The sequence below is a fragment of the Hydra vulgaris genome, chromosome 08, assembly GCF_038396675.1.
Source record: "Hydra vulgaris chromosome 08, alternate assembly HydraT2T_AEP".
Lineage (NCBI taxonomy): Eukaryota > Metazoa > Cnidaria > Hydrozoa > Anthoathecata > Hydridae > Hydra > Hydra vulgaris.
Window position 1 is genome coordinate 19,528,000 of NC_088927.1, and position 15,489 is coordinate 19,543,488.

Sequence of the window (15,489 nt, forward strand, 5' to 3'; positions counted from 1 at the left end):
TCCGCAGCATAATCACGCAAAAAAAAATTTATTGTAATTTGTATGAAGAGGAAAAAAAAATTAATACTGAATCTTTTTGAGCTGCACAAAGAAGTTCAAAATGTATTAAAACCTGATTAAGTCTCCTTTTTAAAAGCTGCTCATGGAGAGGATGTTTTCTTTAATCACTGGATTATAGAAAAAATAATGACTAAAGTTTTAAATTATTGGAAATATGAAGAGAAGTTTCCACTGCTAAAAGAGCTAGCACTTAATTTTCTAGAACCACCTGCATCCTCTGTATTTTCGGAAGATTGTTTTCATTATTTATGAGGACAAGCAATCAAGGCCTAAAATGCTAGTTTCTCTACGTTGAGGTAAAAGAAATATAAATGAGTGATAAACTGATGTATTTATTGCAAATATATATTTTTTTCGTAGTATTTTAAAAATATTAGGGGAGTGACCTAAAACAGGCCCCTTTTTAAAAAAAGATTACAAAAAAATTTACATAAAGATTACAACCAAAAATTACATAAAAATTTTCAGGAAATTTAATCTATGTTCTGCAATTTAACATCAGAAAATTAAAGGTGTAACTATGCCTTATGTTAAGAAACAACCGTTGAACAAAGAAATGCTAGGAGCCCCTTTTTCGTGGAAGTAGCCTAAAATAGCCCCCTTTATTATTAATCAAAAATTGACTATAACTGATTTGTTGATGATACAGAATCTTCTGTTCATTATTCACATTAAAAATGGACACTTAGGTTGATAAAATTTTAAAAGTAGTACTTTTATATATATTCTTTTTTCCAAAAATTAACAATAGGAAAAAATTAACAATAAGAAAAACTATTTTTTGGATGGTTTACTCAAATGTTTATGGTCAGTTGAACAATATTCTAAAGTCAAATTTGTAATAATTAATGTCCAAGCAAGAGATTTGATAGGGGTTTATCTCACCTTTGGGGCCCGTTGTGGACCACTTACCTTTAATAATAACAATACTAAAAAGAAACCATTAACATTAGGTTATTTAAAAATATAACATTTCTAGGTTTCTTTCAATTTTCAAATGATGTTAACATGAAATATCCTGTATATAAAAAACCAGATAAGGTTATGTAGTAATGGCCAAATAACGGATACCGAATAATAATACTATCCGACCCGGATATCCGGTCTGATAGTTTATCCGGGACACCCCTGAATATTATATAAATAACCTAATTATTCCAATATCACATTAAGGAATCACACAATACAGATCAAAATAAAGATCAAGCTTAAAAGAACTCGAATATACTATCAAATAAGAAAATAACTTTTTCAAATTTATTTTTAAATAAAAGAAAATTCCAACTTTGAAAAAACTCAAATTTTTTTAAAACTATTAGGTTCCAAAGAAAAGCTCCGTGATATGACATAAGAGATCTTCCAAAACTTATATGCAAATAATGTTTATGAACAAGGTTGTAATTTCTGAGGTCATATTTGTTTTTTGATTTCATTGCATATAAATTTGGAAAGGATTTAGGCATAAAGTTTACTTTACATTTTACATAAAGCAAAAAACATTAAAAATATTTAGTTGATATATATTAGGAACATTCATTTCCAATAAAAGAGGTCTTGTACGAGTTTAACGGTCTTCAAAGTTTATTAATCGTGCATGATGCTTCTGTTGCCGATATAGAGGATCGAATTTTATTTTTTTTAATACTACCTCATGCAATATTTGCATAGTTTACATTGCATTGAATAAGTGAGTAAAAAAAGTTGAATTAATGCATGTCTATTTATGAAATTTCTTACTTTATACAATACTTCAATATTTTTTAAAACTTTGTGGCATAAAGTATTGGTACGATTTTTCCTTTTAAGATTTTCACTAATAAAAACACCAAGAAAATGAAGAGGAAAACGGGGTGAGATGGGACTTGGCAATATCTCAGTGAGAAATTTAATAAAGCAAAAGTTTTTTATATATGTTATAAGTTTGCAATAGCTTCTTCATATTATTGTGTTTTTTAAGTTTCAGAAGTATTTTTTTTCGGATTATTTGCGAATATGTAAAAATCTAACAATTTTCCTGGATTTTGAAGACATCATTAATATTAAATATTTATGTGTTGTTTGCATATATTTTTACGTTTATGGTTTTTAATTATTCACTATTGTTTTATTTAACTACTGAAGAAATATGATTAGCATATGGCTACGAGAACTATATAAAATAAAGCTTTTCTCACATCTACTAGTGATGGGGTGACTTGGGACAGGAAAATTGGGGTGAAATGGGACACTGTTCAATTTTATCACTTTTTTAATTTACTGTGCTTTAACTTTTATAATCGATATTTTTGTAAAAAAGCAAGTGAACATAAAATTATATTTATGTTTATGACAAGATTTCAATGTTTACTTTATAGTAAAGTGTTTTTATCAAAATAATAATAATTATATTGGATTTCTTTGTTACTTTGTCCTGACATCTTTCACTGTAAGTATTGTTTTAATGCCAATCATTTTTGTATTTTAAATTCAGTTTAAATAAAGCTCTTCACTATTAGCCTTATTAAATTTAATCACATTATAAGTTTTATAGGGTTGTGATACTTTTTTTCTTTTCATTAAAATAAATCTAAAATTTATAGCCTAATCTGGGTTTTGGTTAATGCAATTAAAAAGAGCATAACTTTTTTTAATAATGGAGTGAAAGAAAGTACAAACGAGCGACAAGTCGGTTAAAGCCTGATGCTCATACAATAAAAGCTGCTGTGATGGGTGTCGAATCTGGCAGTTTATCACTACGAGTAGCTGCACAAGAGTATACAATTTCAAAATCAAATTTACAGCGGAAAATAAAGGTTAATAAAGAAACTTCTTACAGTAACTTATACTTTGATGAACAACATAAATATATTTTTAATAAGACACAATAAGATGAACTTTCAATATATCTTCGTCAAGCATCTAATATGCATTATGGGCTTGATGTTAGAGAAACAAAGTAACTTGCATTTCAATATGCAATTAAAAATGACATTAAAATACCATAAAACTGGAAAAAGAGTGAAACAGCAAGTACTGAATGGTTTTATTTATTCTTAATCGTACAAAATTATCTATTCGTACGCCAGGAGCTACCAGCCTCAGTTGAACAACTAGTTTCAATTGCACAAATGTAGATATTTTCTTCAAAAACCTTGACAGTGTGCAGAAGCGCTATAACTTTTCTGCTGATTGCATTTACAATATTGATGAAACAGGTCTGACAACTGTTCATAAGCCAGTGAAAGCGATTGCTGGTAAAGGAGTAAAGCAAGTAGGACAGGTAACTTCTGTTGAAAGGGGAACCCTTGTTACAATGGTGGGATGCATTAATGCCCTTGGAAATTTTATTCCACAATTTTTGATATTTCCTTGTGTCCACTTTCGTAGCCCTATGCTCAAAGATGCACCAACAGGTACAAAAGGTGATGCTAATCCTAGTGGATAGATAAATACAGAAATTTTTTTGAAATGGTTTTATCATTTTGTGGAGTATGGACATCCTAACAAGGATTATCCATTACTTTTAATAATGGACAACCACAAAACTCATATATCGATTGATCTGATGGATAAAGCTAAGGAAAGCAATGTTGTGCTCTTGACATTGCCACCCCATTGCAGCCATAAACTCCAACCACTTGACAGATCAGTATTTGGGCCATTAAAGAAATTTTACAATTCAGCATGTGATTCATGGTTAAAGACACATCCAAATACTCCTATGACAATATATGACATTTCTGAAAATTTAGGAATAGCTTATACGAGAGCCTTTACTTCCCAAAACATTCAAAATAGTTTTAAAGCAGCTGGCATTTTCCTGTACGATCCATATGTTTTCAGTGATGTCGAATTTTTATGTTCTCATGTATCTGATCGACCAATTCCAGCAAATGACAATTCCGACAAACAAACAATCCCCACATCACTGTGTATTGTATCTGAAGTTATTAATGAAAAGAAACAGCAAATCAGCCCTTCTGCCTACCATTGGACAGCAAAAGATATAAGGCCATTTCCAAAAGCGGGTGAAAGGGTGGCAGAGAGAAAAAGTGCAAAAAGAAAGTGTTCTAGGTCTCTTGTATTGACTGACACACCAACAAGAAATAAACTAGTTGAAAGTTTATTAGAATGTAAAAGAAAAAAAGAAGATAAAGATAAGAAAAAGAAAAAAAGTTACCCCCTCAGGCATCAACGTAATATTGACTCAATTTAAACATCAAGCAACCTGTTAAACAAAGTTACAAATGCATTTAAAATGGTATTTTAATTTTTTTAAACATAAATAAATTTTGTATATTGTTATGTTTTATAAGGAGTAGAATAAACAATAAAATAATGTTTAAAATTATTTGTTTCTATTTTTGTCTCATTTCACCATTACACCCCAAGATAGGGTGACATAAGACAAACAGTGTCACTTAAAAAACCAAGCCCTTGAACTTAATTTGATGGTTAAATAATGGGTTTTGCAATAATTTAACATGACAATTCATTGGACTATAGTTTTAAACCGATTTGTATGGTTTTTGTGGAAAATTTAAAGCGCAGCAGGCAAGCAAATTTTTTTGTCCCATCTCACCCTGTTCTCCCCTATAACTTTTGATTGCTTTATTATTATAACATAAGACAGCCTAATTTTTGAATCACCAATACATTTGGCTAAAATGCTTCCAACGAAATAAATATTATTAAACGCTGTAAGTAGTAAGGACATTTTTTCACATTTTGTTTGTGTCACTATCACCATTTATTTGTGTAAAGCAGCGCGTGATGTATTCAGATGATTTTATTTCAACTTCTTATGGTCTTGATTTGTTTCAAAATTCTTTTATATCAAAAGAACTATAAGGATAATCTGGAAATAAAAGCATATTTTATTTCAATGTAAACTACTGTTTCAAAATTCACAATAGTGAATTTAAGTTTATTTCGGAGAGTTAAATATGAAACAACAAGCCATAACATTTTTTTTATTTTGCATTCAATTTTAGAGTTTAAAATTAACATTTTAATTTAATCGTCTTACATAGTTAAACACTAGGAGACTTAGTTTAAAAGTATCCTATTTCTTCACCTTCTTAAGTAGGCAATGCAAGGTTAACTCAGTGTGATGGTAACATAGTAATAATTCCTGATAGTTGAAATTGATCTTTTTTTTAGTCTAACTTTTGTCAAACGTTTTTATTGTTTTCATAAATTTTTTTCTGCTTCAAAGTCTAAAGCTGATCAATCCTGGCCATTAACAAAAATATTCCCATGTCGTCTTAAAAAGTCTCTTATCAGTGGTGTCACTACAGGGGTGCAAAGGTGCAAGCCGCACTGGGTAAAACCAACACAACCTGACACAGAGGGGTAGCACCAGAATGAATGAAATATAATCATGACAGAACAGCTCATGTTTGAGTTAATTTATTTTTGCATTTGGCCTAACCAATATATTTCAGGTTTTGAATTTTAGATATTTTCTAATATCAAATCTGCTATTTCTTCATTTTTTACTACTTTCTTCATTTCACAAAAAATCTTTCCTTATGATTAAAAGATTATTCCATGTCGTTGGTCCTGCTAGTGAAAGTCTTGAGGAATGACACCAAAAATTTACCGTACTGGGTTACATCAACCACAGTAACGCCACTGCTCCGTAAATAGTAGGTTGTAAATTCTGCTCACGTTTTTTAATATCCTGCTAAACCCTATCAAAAAATCTATCTGATGAAAGGTAGAAATGCTCTCATTTGGAGAAAGTAATGGTGGTGAGCATATTTTTAAATCATTCCTTTTTCAAGGAAAGAAGAATCAACTTTATGTGTATTTCTTGCTTTATCAATAGAAGGCATCTGAAAATAGACAAAGAATTGATGCATTGGAAAATGCATCAAACTTTTTACATCATATCTCTCTCTTATCTTCATAGGCCAACAATTTTTTGTTTCCGCCCTAATTTTCAAGCCAGTTCGGGAATAACGGGCAATTAATATAAAATAAATTTTATCGTTAAACTTTTAAATGAAATTAAGTTTTAAAAATAAAATACTGCAAACAAACAAATAAAAAGTATTATTATTGAATAATTTCCATAAAAAGAAACAGACAATAAATATATTTAAACTCATTAATATAAGATGTCTTTTTAATATATTTTATATCACCATTCCATAATCAGTTCAGCTGAACAAAAAAGTATGAAAGTATGAACAAACGCTAGAAATGAAGAAGTACTTTTTTTTTTTCTCGTTTGAAGCATTGTATCTTTTTTTCAATGTAAAATAGGAAATTAGGTAACGCATTAATCTTGTCCATCGCAATCCGCCATTTCATTAACGCGAGTTTGCAATTGCGCAGAAGTAATATACATATGCCATGGATTGATCACAATTAAATACTGCACATTGAAAATAAATTAAAATTTCCATACCGTGTTTTGAAAATAAACTCTTCTAATTGTTATAGTTAAAAAAACATGGCAACTAAAGCATGTTTAGAGAAGTTTAAAGAATTACGCTTTTTTATAGATTACAGCTTGAAAGTGCTCTATTTTTACAGACAGTAATTGCGCAAAGAAAACAAAAGTTCCTATTAAGAAACATATATTTCTTTGATTAGAAAACAATCACCTAACGTGCATTGGATCTCTCGATTTGCAAAAAATTGAGAGATCCAAAAAAGTCTCTAAGTACGTGCTGAAAAAATACAAAATAATGCCTTTATTAGTTCTAAACCTATTGCGTTTAGCTCATTGCAGCCTAATGGTGTCTTCATCAACATCAAGGTTTTTAAAATATCATGAGACAATTATTGAGGATGAGAAAATTAAACCTGGTAACTACAAATATAATCACTGATAGTTGACTTCATTCATTTGCAAATGCGAAAAAAACTTACAAAGACCTCAATAACCCAAAGATTTGGAGTATCGCTTCAAGCCACGGTTATGCTTAACGTAAGCTAATTCACTGAATTAAAAACATCTTTAACGATTGATAATAACAAATTTGCAAGGGAGAGGTATCGAACCATGAAAGAGCTTAAAGTTGAGAGTTCAAAAATTAATAATAATCATTTAACAGGTCTTTCCTTTAATGGCCAACGTGATAAAATAATTTTAACAGAAAAGAAGGTTAATAAATACTATTAAAGAACATTTATAGAGGAGTTATGATCCACCAGCTTCTGAAAAAAGTGTAGCCTTTGGTTAAAGTACTTGCCCGGTGATAAAACAGTTGTAAATACTGGAGTTCACAGTTGTCTCGAACCGAAGATTAGCGAAAAGCATTACAATGGGCAGTATGTCAACTACATTTCAACGATTTTTATCTATACTACCGTTTCGAGACCTTCTATGGTTTCACTTCATAAAGTACTTTCTACACTGATTCTGAACCAGAACTCAAACCACTGCGCCACGGCCACACAATATGATGTGTCTTACCACAAAACAAATATTTTGAGACAAAGTATAATTGCTAGTATACGGAGAACAAACAGTGACAAATAGTGGGGAGCTGTATAAGTAATTGCCGATGAAATATTGTTTCTGCCAAAATTAATAAAAAACGCTTTGTTACTAAGACTTTTTTTTGTTTGTGAATTAAAACTAACCTTCCACTAAAATTTTTACCTGTGATTAAGGTTGTTAGTTGTCAAAATTGAAAATCACTAATCAAAAAACTTGACAGAAATTTTTAGTCCTAAAATGCAAAATCTATTAACACCAGAAAAGATATTAAGCAATAAAAAAAAGTCTGAAATTTTTCAATGTGTTTTTATTGTATTAATGAGAAAATGATATTAAAGAAAACTGTTTTAAAAAAAATTTCTAAATAGTAAGCGTAACAAAATAGTATAATGATTTCCACTTATTTTAATGTCTCTAGTTATGGAATCTTATTAAAACTTACTAAATCAAAATGAAAGTTATAAATGGTGGTTACTGATTTACTGATAACTTTTTTTATGCAAGGAAGCGCTGTTTGTGATCACTTTGTCTTTGAACTGCTAATCCTTAAGAATAAGTGAAGTTTTTGACTTTTTTAATTTAAAGTTAAAATAGTGAGTAAAAACAAATTATCTACTAGTTAAGTAGGTGTAAAATTTTCGAAACTTGCATTAGCTAAAAAATCTAAAAAAAAAAACACTGCCTTCCCAGAAATTTTATCAGTGTATAACTAAAGCCTTTTATCAAGGTATATATAAAGCTTGTTGACACATTCTGAAAACATTCTGAAAACATTCTGAAAACTTTAATCACTGGAAATATAAATAGTTTTTGAACAACAAAATTAAGAAATGTTGTGGATAGGGATATAAATATATATATAAATGATATATAACTGATTAATATACTGATGATATATAGCATGATGTGTACCTGATTTCTCGCTTATTATATTTTAAAAATTTTATACAATTTTAAATTTTAAAGAGTAAAAACTTTTAATTTTTCTAAACTTATTTTCTTACCTTAAATTTGCATCCAATATTCAAATATTGACACGGAATAATTGTATTATCGCAACTATCAGTAATATGGGAAGACATCTATGAAAAGTTTCAAAGATAAAGTTTTACCCGAGTGAGTTTAATGTTTCAGTAAACACACGACGTTTAAAAGACATATTAAAGACGTGTTAAAGATGTCTAGCGTAAAGTAGACGTTGTTTTGGCGTTTTTAACGTTTCAAATGTTTACTTGGGTAAAAAAGAATACTTTTAATATTAAACAGCTATTTAGATTTTAAATCAAACCTCTTTACGCAAAATTTTCATACCACATTGATTTACACAACAAAGAGGTAAATATTCGCATTTTTCTTCATGAATCTAAATGTAAATTTACAAGAAAATTTAATTTTTACTTTAGTTTTATTAAATTTAACATTTCTTTCAGCACATTCATCAATAAACATTATCATCATCATTACCATTATCATAATCTTAAGGGCCTACCCGAGGAGACGCGTCGGTGGGTGTCTAACCCCCCAACAAAAATTACATTCAAAAATAAGTAGGTAAATTTGGACACTGGAGTCGGCAAATAATAGCCAACGAGAACCTTTTTTTTATGTTAACATCTTGGTTAGCAAAATGTTTTTTCTAGGCCTTAAATGGCAAAAAACAGACCTGTCAACCATCCCCCCCCCCCCTCACCTTACACTTTATCAAGAACTCTTTTGGAACCCAGCTAGCACACTTGCGATTGGCCAACATATGAAAACACATTGCGAATGTTGACTGTTTTCTCCGATGAAAGTACAACGTTGATCCAATGTTAGTTTTATTATATTTATATTAATGAAAACCTTAGTAACGACAACGATTAAAAATAGTTAGGAAAATTACATTGGTCCAACGTTTGTAAAAATATCGGAAAAGTTGGTTGTTTTTCCGATCTAAACCCAACGTTGATCCAATCTATAGGGATCAAGGTTGATCAAATGTGTATAAACCCATATTGACCCAATATATATAGATTAACATTGATCCAATGTCTATAACTCAACGTTTATCCAATGTGTATGGATTAACGTTGGATTATATGCATTGGATCAACGTTGGGTTATATACAGTGGATCGACGTTGTGTTTTCATCGAGAAAAAGCAGATATACAAACATATATTTGTATAATTTATAAGAGTTATTTTTCATCTAAATATTTCAGTTAATTATAGAAATATAATTTGCTATTATATTTTTCCTTTTCTAATATAAAAAATTATCTAGCCACAATCAAAACAGACATGAATTTGTGTTAATACAAATGCGATAATTAAAGATCTATATCGTTATATTATTTTGTGCAATAGTTGACTCATCTAAACGGATGAAATACAACAATATAATACTATAATACTATAATATAAACAATACAATAATAATACAACAAAATTCTCACCAACCCTTTTTCCGACCACGAGTTCGTGTCAACAACTGTCAATTTTAGTAAAACCAGGACAGAACCAGGATACTGGAAATTAAACTGCTCCCTTTTGGAAATAGGGGTACATAGGCAAAAAAATATCAAAAGGATTGAAAACGAAATCCAACGGAAGCAACAAAACGCTAACCCGAGTTTAGATAGCATCAAAGAAAAACGCAATGCTCTTTTCTTGCTCCAGTTTCCCGGGGCGTTTATTCGCACGAAACAAAAACTAATCGAAGAAGGAGAAAAACCTTCAAAATTTTTGTATAATTAGGAAAAAGTTCAATAGCGGAACAAGTCAATTACCGAAATTCGCAAGAATGACGGCACATTGACGTGTGAACCTGGTGAAATACTAAACTCCCTAGTTTCATATTACAAAAACATTTACACCAAAACTAGTTTATGCAAAGACAGCCAAAATTATGTCTTGTCACACATCGCTAAACGTTTAAGTGATGATGAAAATCAATTTTTAAACACCCGCCTAACCGTCGCCGAACTAAAAGAATCCGTTTTTAAATTTGAAAACGGAAAATCTCCGGGCTATGACGGACTTCCAGCTGAATTTTATCAAACCTTTTGGCACAATTTAGAAAAAAATTTTAAAGAACTTGCCTACGAAATACTTTTCGTAGAAAAAAATACCAGCCACTCTATGAAAAAATCTATTATTTCACTGATCCCCAAACAAGGAGATCATACCGAATGCAATAACTGGAGGCCCATTTCCCTAATCGGCGCTGATTACAAAATAATCACGAAAGCGCTGGCCCTAAGACTTGCAAAAGTAATGGGGAAAATTATAGAACCAACTCAAACTTGCGGAATCCCAGATAGAACAATATTCTCAAATTTACATTTAGTCCGTGATCTTATAGATTACGCGCAATTTAAAAATCTACCGAGTTTCATTTTGTCAATAGATCAAGAAAAGGCGTTTGATAAAGTCGATCGTGCGTTTCTGCTTCAGATTCTCCAAAAATTCAATCTTGGAGAAAATTTTGTATCTTTTGTTAACACCTTATATTCAGAAGTTTCGGCATCTGTTCTGAATTGCGGTTTCCTGTCAGCCTCTTTTCCTACGGAAAGAGGAGTTAGACAGGGCGATCCCCTCTCTCTCTTGCTGTATGTTTTTGTCGCCGAAGCTCTCGCTTTGGTGGTCAGAGCAGATAGCAGAATAGAGGGTTTCCCGCTACCAGGTACACCTAAACCCCTTAAAATACAGCAGTACGCAGACGATTCGAACTTTTTTGCCAGGGACGTAAAATCAGTCCGTCGTTTCTTCGAAAAAGTAAAACTGTTTGAAAAAGCAAGTGGTTCAGTGATCAATGCCTCAAAAACCAAGGGTCTCGCTCTTGGGGGTTTTGATCCCAAAATGTACCCCGAATTGGACGGCATAGAGTGGAACAACTACACCGGTCTCAAAATTTTAGTTGTTACTTTTTACACCAGACTGAGCGATACTACCAATTTCAACTGGTTAGTAACTCTAAACAAAATAGAGAAAAAACTCAAGTTTCTGGGACTACGTACTTTGTCACTTAGGGGAAAGGCTATGTTGATAAATACGTTAGCAATGTCAAAAGTGTGGTTTCTGGCAAACGTGCTGCCCGTTCCCGAATGGGTAATAGAACGTCTGCACATAGCCATTTTCTAAAATCTGTGGCAAAAGACCAATTACAATCCGGTCAAGAGAGAGACACTTTTTTTACCCGTCAAAAGCGGGGGTCTCGGAATTTTATCACCGAAGGAGCAAAGTCTTGCACTTCACCTCAAAACACTCTTTTAACTGAAAGAATGCGAAGAGGAAAAACCTCACAATTATTACTACATCTCAAAGTATTGGTTGGCGAGTTCAATTATAATATTTACGAACCACAACCAAAGCTGGAACTTTTAAAAGCAGAACAATTTTCGAAAACATTGGGACAACAAAACGTCTCCGTACTACAAAACAACAATCGAAATATTAGGGTCCCTTTTTGACATCCCCCTAAAAACAACAAAAAACTTTTACTTAGAAGTGGCAAAAAACAAAAAGACAGTTGTGATAGCAGAACTTTTTTGGAACGGTTCAACGAAAACAACGATGCCGTGGACACAAATTTGGAAAAAAAAACTTCACCTCCCACGCATGCGGACCGACTCAAAACATCCTCGTTCTTTTTTTACACAACAGTTTACTTTCTGCGACCTTGCTAGATAAAAGCACAAGGCAACAGATCGTCAAAAATAACAAATGCAAAACTTGTAGTAAAATCGAGGACAACATGCATATCTTTGCCTACTGTCCTCCTTCTGTTGAAATTTGGGAGTATTTTAATAATGTATATAACTCCTTCACATCCCGAAACAATTTTTCTCCGATAAATTCGATTTTCTCGATTGAAACAGCGAATTTATCGGTAAAAAACCCCACTTCGCAGCTGCTGTTGACACTCACTCAAACCATCATGAGTGCAATATGGAACAGTAGATGCCACCATATGTTCAGCAACAAAAAAATTGACCCAATGGCAGTGATCAGGGTAATAATCAGGAACATCAGGAATATTATTACCTTAAAATATAATTATCATGTCCGTAGAAATACAACGGACATTTTCTGTCAATATTTTTGTATTAAAAATGTTTTCTGTCAAGTAGAGAATGGAAGTCTGAAACTAAACATATGAGCTAAATTAAAACAACGGCTCGTTGTATGTTTAGTAAAGACTTCCTTCCCTCTTGCAATTTTTTTTATGTTATACAACAATTTTATTTTTATATAAAATAAGCAAATCACTGCTAGCCCTTATTTTATGAAATATTATTTTAACACAAAATTTTTTTTATCTATAGTGTGCGTAACGTAATGTTTATTTAAAAGTCCTGTAATTCCTTTTTTAATTTTTTTGCATATAAATCATTCTTTTTACCTTATGAACCTTTCCTTAACCTTTTTTAAAATTTCTTCTTTTTTTAACTTAATCTAAACTCTCGATTTCTTTCCGCACAACGGCAAAAAAATAAAAAACAAAAAAATATATATATATATATCTATAAAACCAAAAAACACAAAAAAACATATAATCAAAAAACACAAAAAAATTAAAAATTAAAAATACAAAAATTATGTAATAAAATTTACAAAACAGAAAATGTATATATTTGTGAAAAATTGTAAAACCATATATTGTAAAAACATAAAACCTTAGTTAATGTTATTAAAAAATTGTAAATATTTATTATTTTATAATGAAAAAAAAAAAAATGAAATACATGTATAAGTATATATACTTATAAATACTTATGTAAAAGCATAGATATACTTATACATATACTTTCTTATACATTTACTTGAACAATATATCCTGTTCCCTGCATATTTACTTATTCAATATATCCTGTTCCCTGCATATATAAATATATATATATATATATATATATTATATATATATATATTATATATATATATATATATATATATATATATATATATATATATATATATATACCTATATATATTCTTTTTTGAGACAAAAATATTGTTATTTATGATTAGACAATCAGTGTATTTATGATTAGACAATCAGACCAGCCCTTACTTTATGATATTTATTTTATTATTTGACTGTTTTCTGTACCTTTTGTAATGTGATGCATGTGTAATAGTCCTGTATTTTTTTTATTTTACTTAATAAAATCTTAACTAATAATATTTAATTAATCTTCTAAAACCTTTTTCCATATTCTCGATTTCTTTCCGCATAACGGCTCAAAAACAAAAAACACAAAAAAAAAAAAAAAATTAAAAATAAAAAAAACTAAAAAAATTATATATATAGAGTCAAGAAATTATTTTGAAAATATAAGCAAATACATATTGTCAAATATTTTTGGATAAATCAAAGTTAAATTTATGTGAAAGCTTTTTTTAATATTATAAACGCATGTTATAAAAATATATAAAAACGGAAATATATATACAAAGAGAAAAAAATTTAAAACTTATTGTATACAGTATATGCTTATTTATTATGCAGAAATAGTATATAAAATTTGTAAATATTTATAATTTTGTAATATATATATATATATATATATATATATATATATATATATATATATATATATATATATATAGAATGACATATGGGCATAAATATATGATTTGGAATGTGTATATATATATACCCAAATATAAAAAACTAAACTTTATTTCGAAATAATAATAATATCTCGAAGTATAATAGTTCCGAAATAAATTTGCGTTTGAAAAAAGTTTAATATAAGGTCGTGTAAACGTAAAATATAACGTTGAATCAACTTAAAATACAGCGATTCGCCAACGTAAAATACAACGTTGTGCCAATGTAAAATACAATGTTGAATCAACGTAAATTATTATATAATGCAGACTTAAAATACAAAGTTGGACCAACGTTATTTTTTGGTTGTTGGCAACGTTGCATTTGTAACCAAAGTGATAGAAATACAACGTTGGCGGTCAATGTTAGACCAACGCAACGCTCAACATTGTTCTAATGTTTTATCAACGCATGTGTGCTAGCTGGGCCCTAATTACCATCATATTCTTTAAGTTTTATTATTAATAACATATATTTCCTCATTACGGGTGTTCAGAACAAAATATTTGAGAAAACTAAATAAATATAAAAGATATTTATATTTAATTTCGATTTTAGATTTAATGTTGCAAAAAATGAATTCATGTTTATTGTATACTTTTTATTATTATTATTTGTTGTTAATATTGGTTGTGGTTTTTTTATTGTTAAATATATTTATAATTACTTATACACTACTGTCGTAAAAATTATGGACACCCTTGAATTTTGTAAAAATGGTTAATGATCTAAAGTATTCATTAATTAATGCACACAATATTAAACACAAAACACAGTAATAATACAGTTAAGTAAACGCGATTGTTTTGGTTGAGTTTTATTCGGCACGAAGTGATGAGAAACATAATTTTTTGTAGCGTCCACAATTTTTCCGACAGTAGTGTATAGTGCCCTTTGTGGTATTTTTATATATTTATAAAAAGCTTTTGATACCGTTGATCGTAAAATTTTGATTTCTAAATTAGAACACTATGGTATTCGTGGTGTTGTAAGTGACTGAATTTTGATCTTATCTTACAGATCGGAAACAATTTGTAAGCATTAATGGTTATAATTCTACTAATAAATCTGTTGTGTACGGTGTTCCTCAAGGTTCTGTTCTTGGTCCTCTTTTGTTCTTAATTTATATTATTGAAATAAACAACTCTATTCGCTTCTCGTCAATTCATCTATTTGCTGATGACACAAACCTATTATATATCAACAAATCGTATAATTCTCTATGTAAAAATATAAATTCAGATCTAAAAGAATTGTTTACTGATTAAATGCTAACCTAATATGTTTTAACGCCAAAAAAACTGAACTAATCTTTTATTCATCTTCTAGAAAAAAACACAATCTAAACAAATTTTCTGAAGTTCAAATCAAAATTAATAATAAACGCTTACATCC

General features: G+C 29.7%; 1 protein-coding gene across 3 annotated transcripts in view; it reads right to left on the reverse strand.

The window, feature by feature from the left end:
• Nucleotides 1-15,489, reverse strand: part of LOC136083670 (TNF receptor-associated factor 3-like) — a 114,062-nt gene that overhangs the window by 40,916 nt on the left and 57,657 nt on the right. For all 3 annotated transcript variants that reach the window (XM_065803226.1, XM_065803228.1, XM_065803227.1), the window contains exons 5-6: nucleotides 8,787-8,861; nucleotides 8,503-8,580 (exon numbers count right to left, since the gene is read on the reverse strand). In XM_065803226.1, the coding sequence (XP_065659298.1) occupies nucleotides 8,503-8,580; nucleotides 8,787-8,861 (153 nt within the window). The remainder of the gene's footprint in view (nucleotides 1-8,502; nucleotides 8,581-8,786; nucleotides 8,862-15,489) is intronic.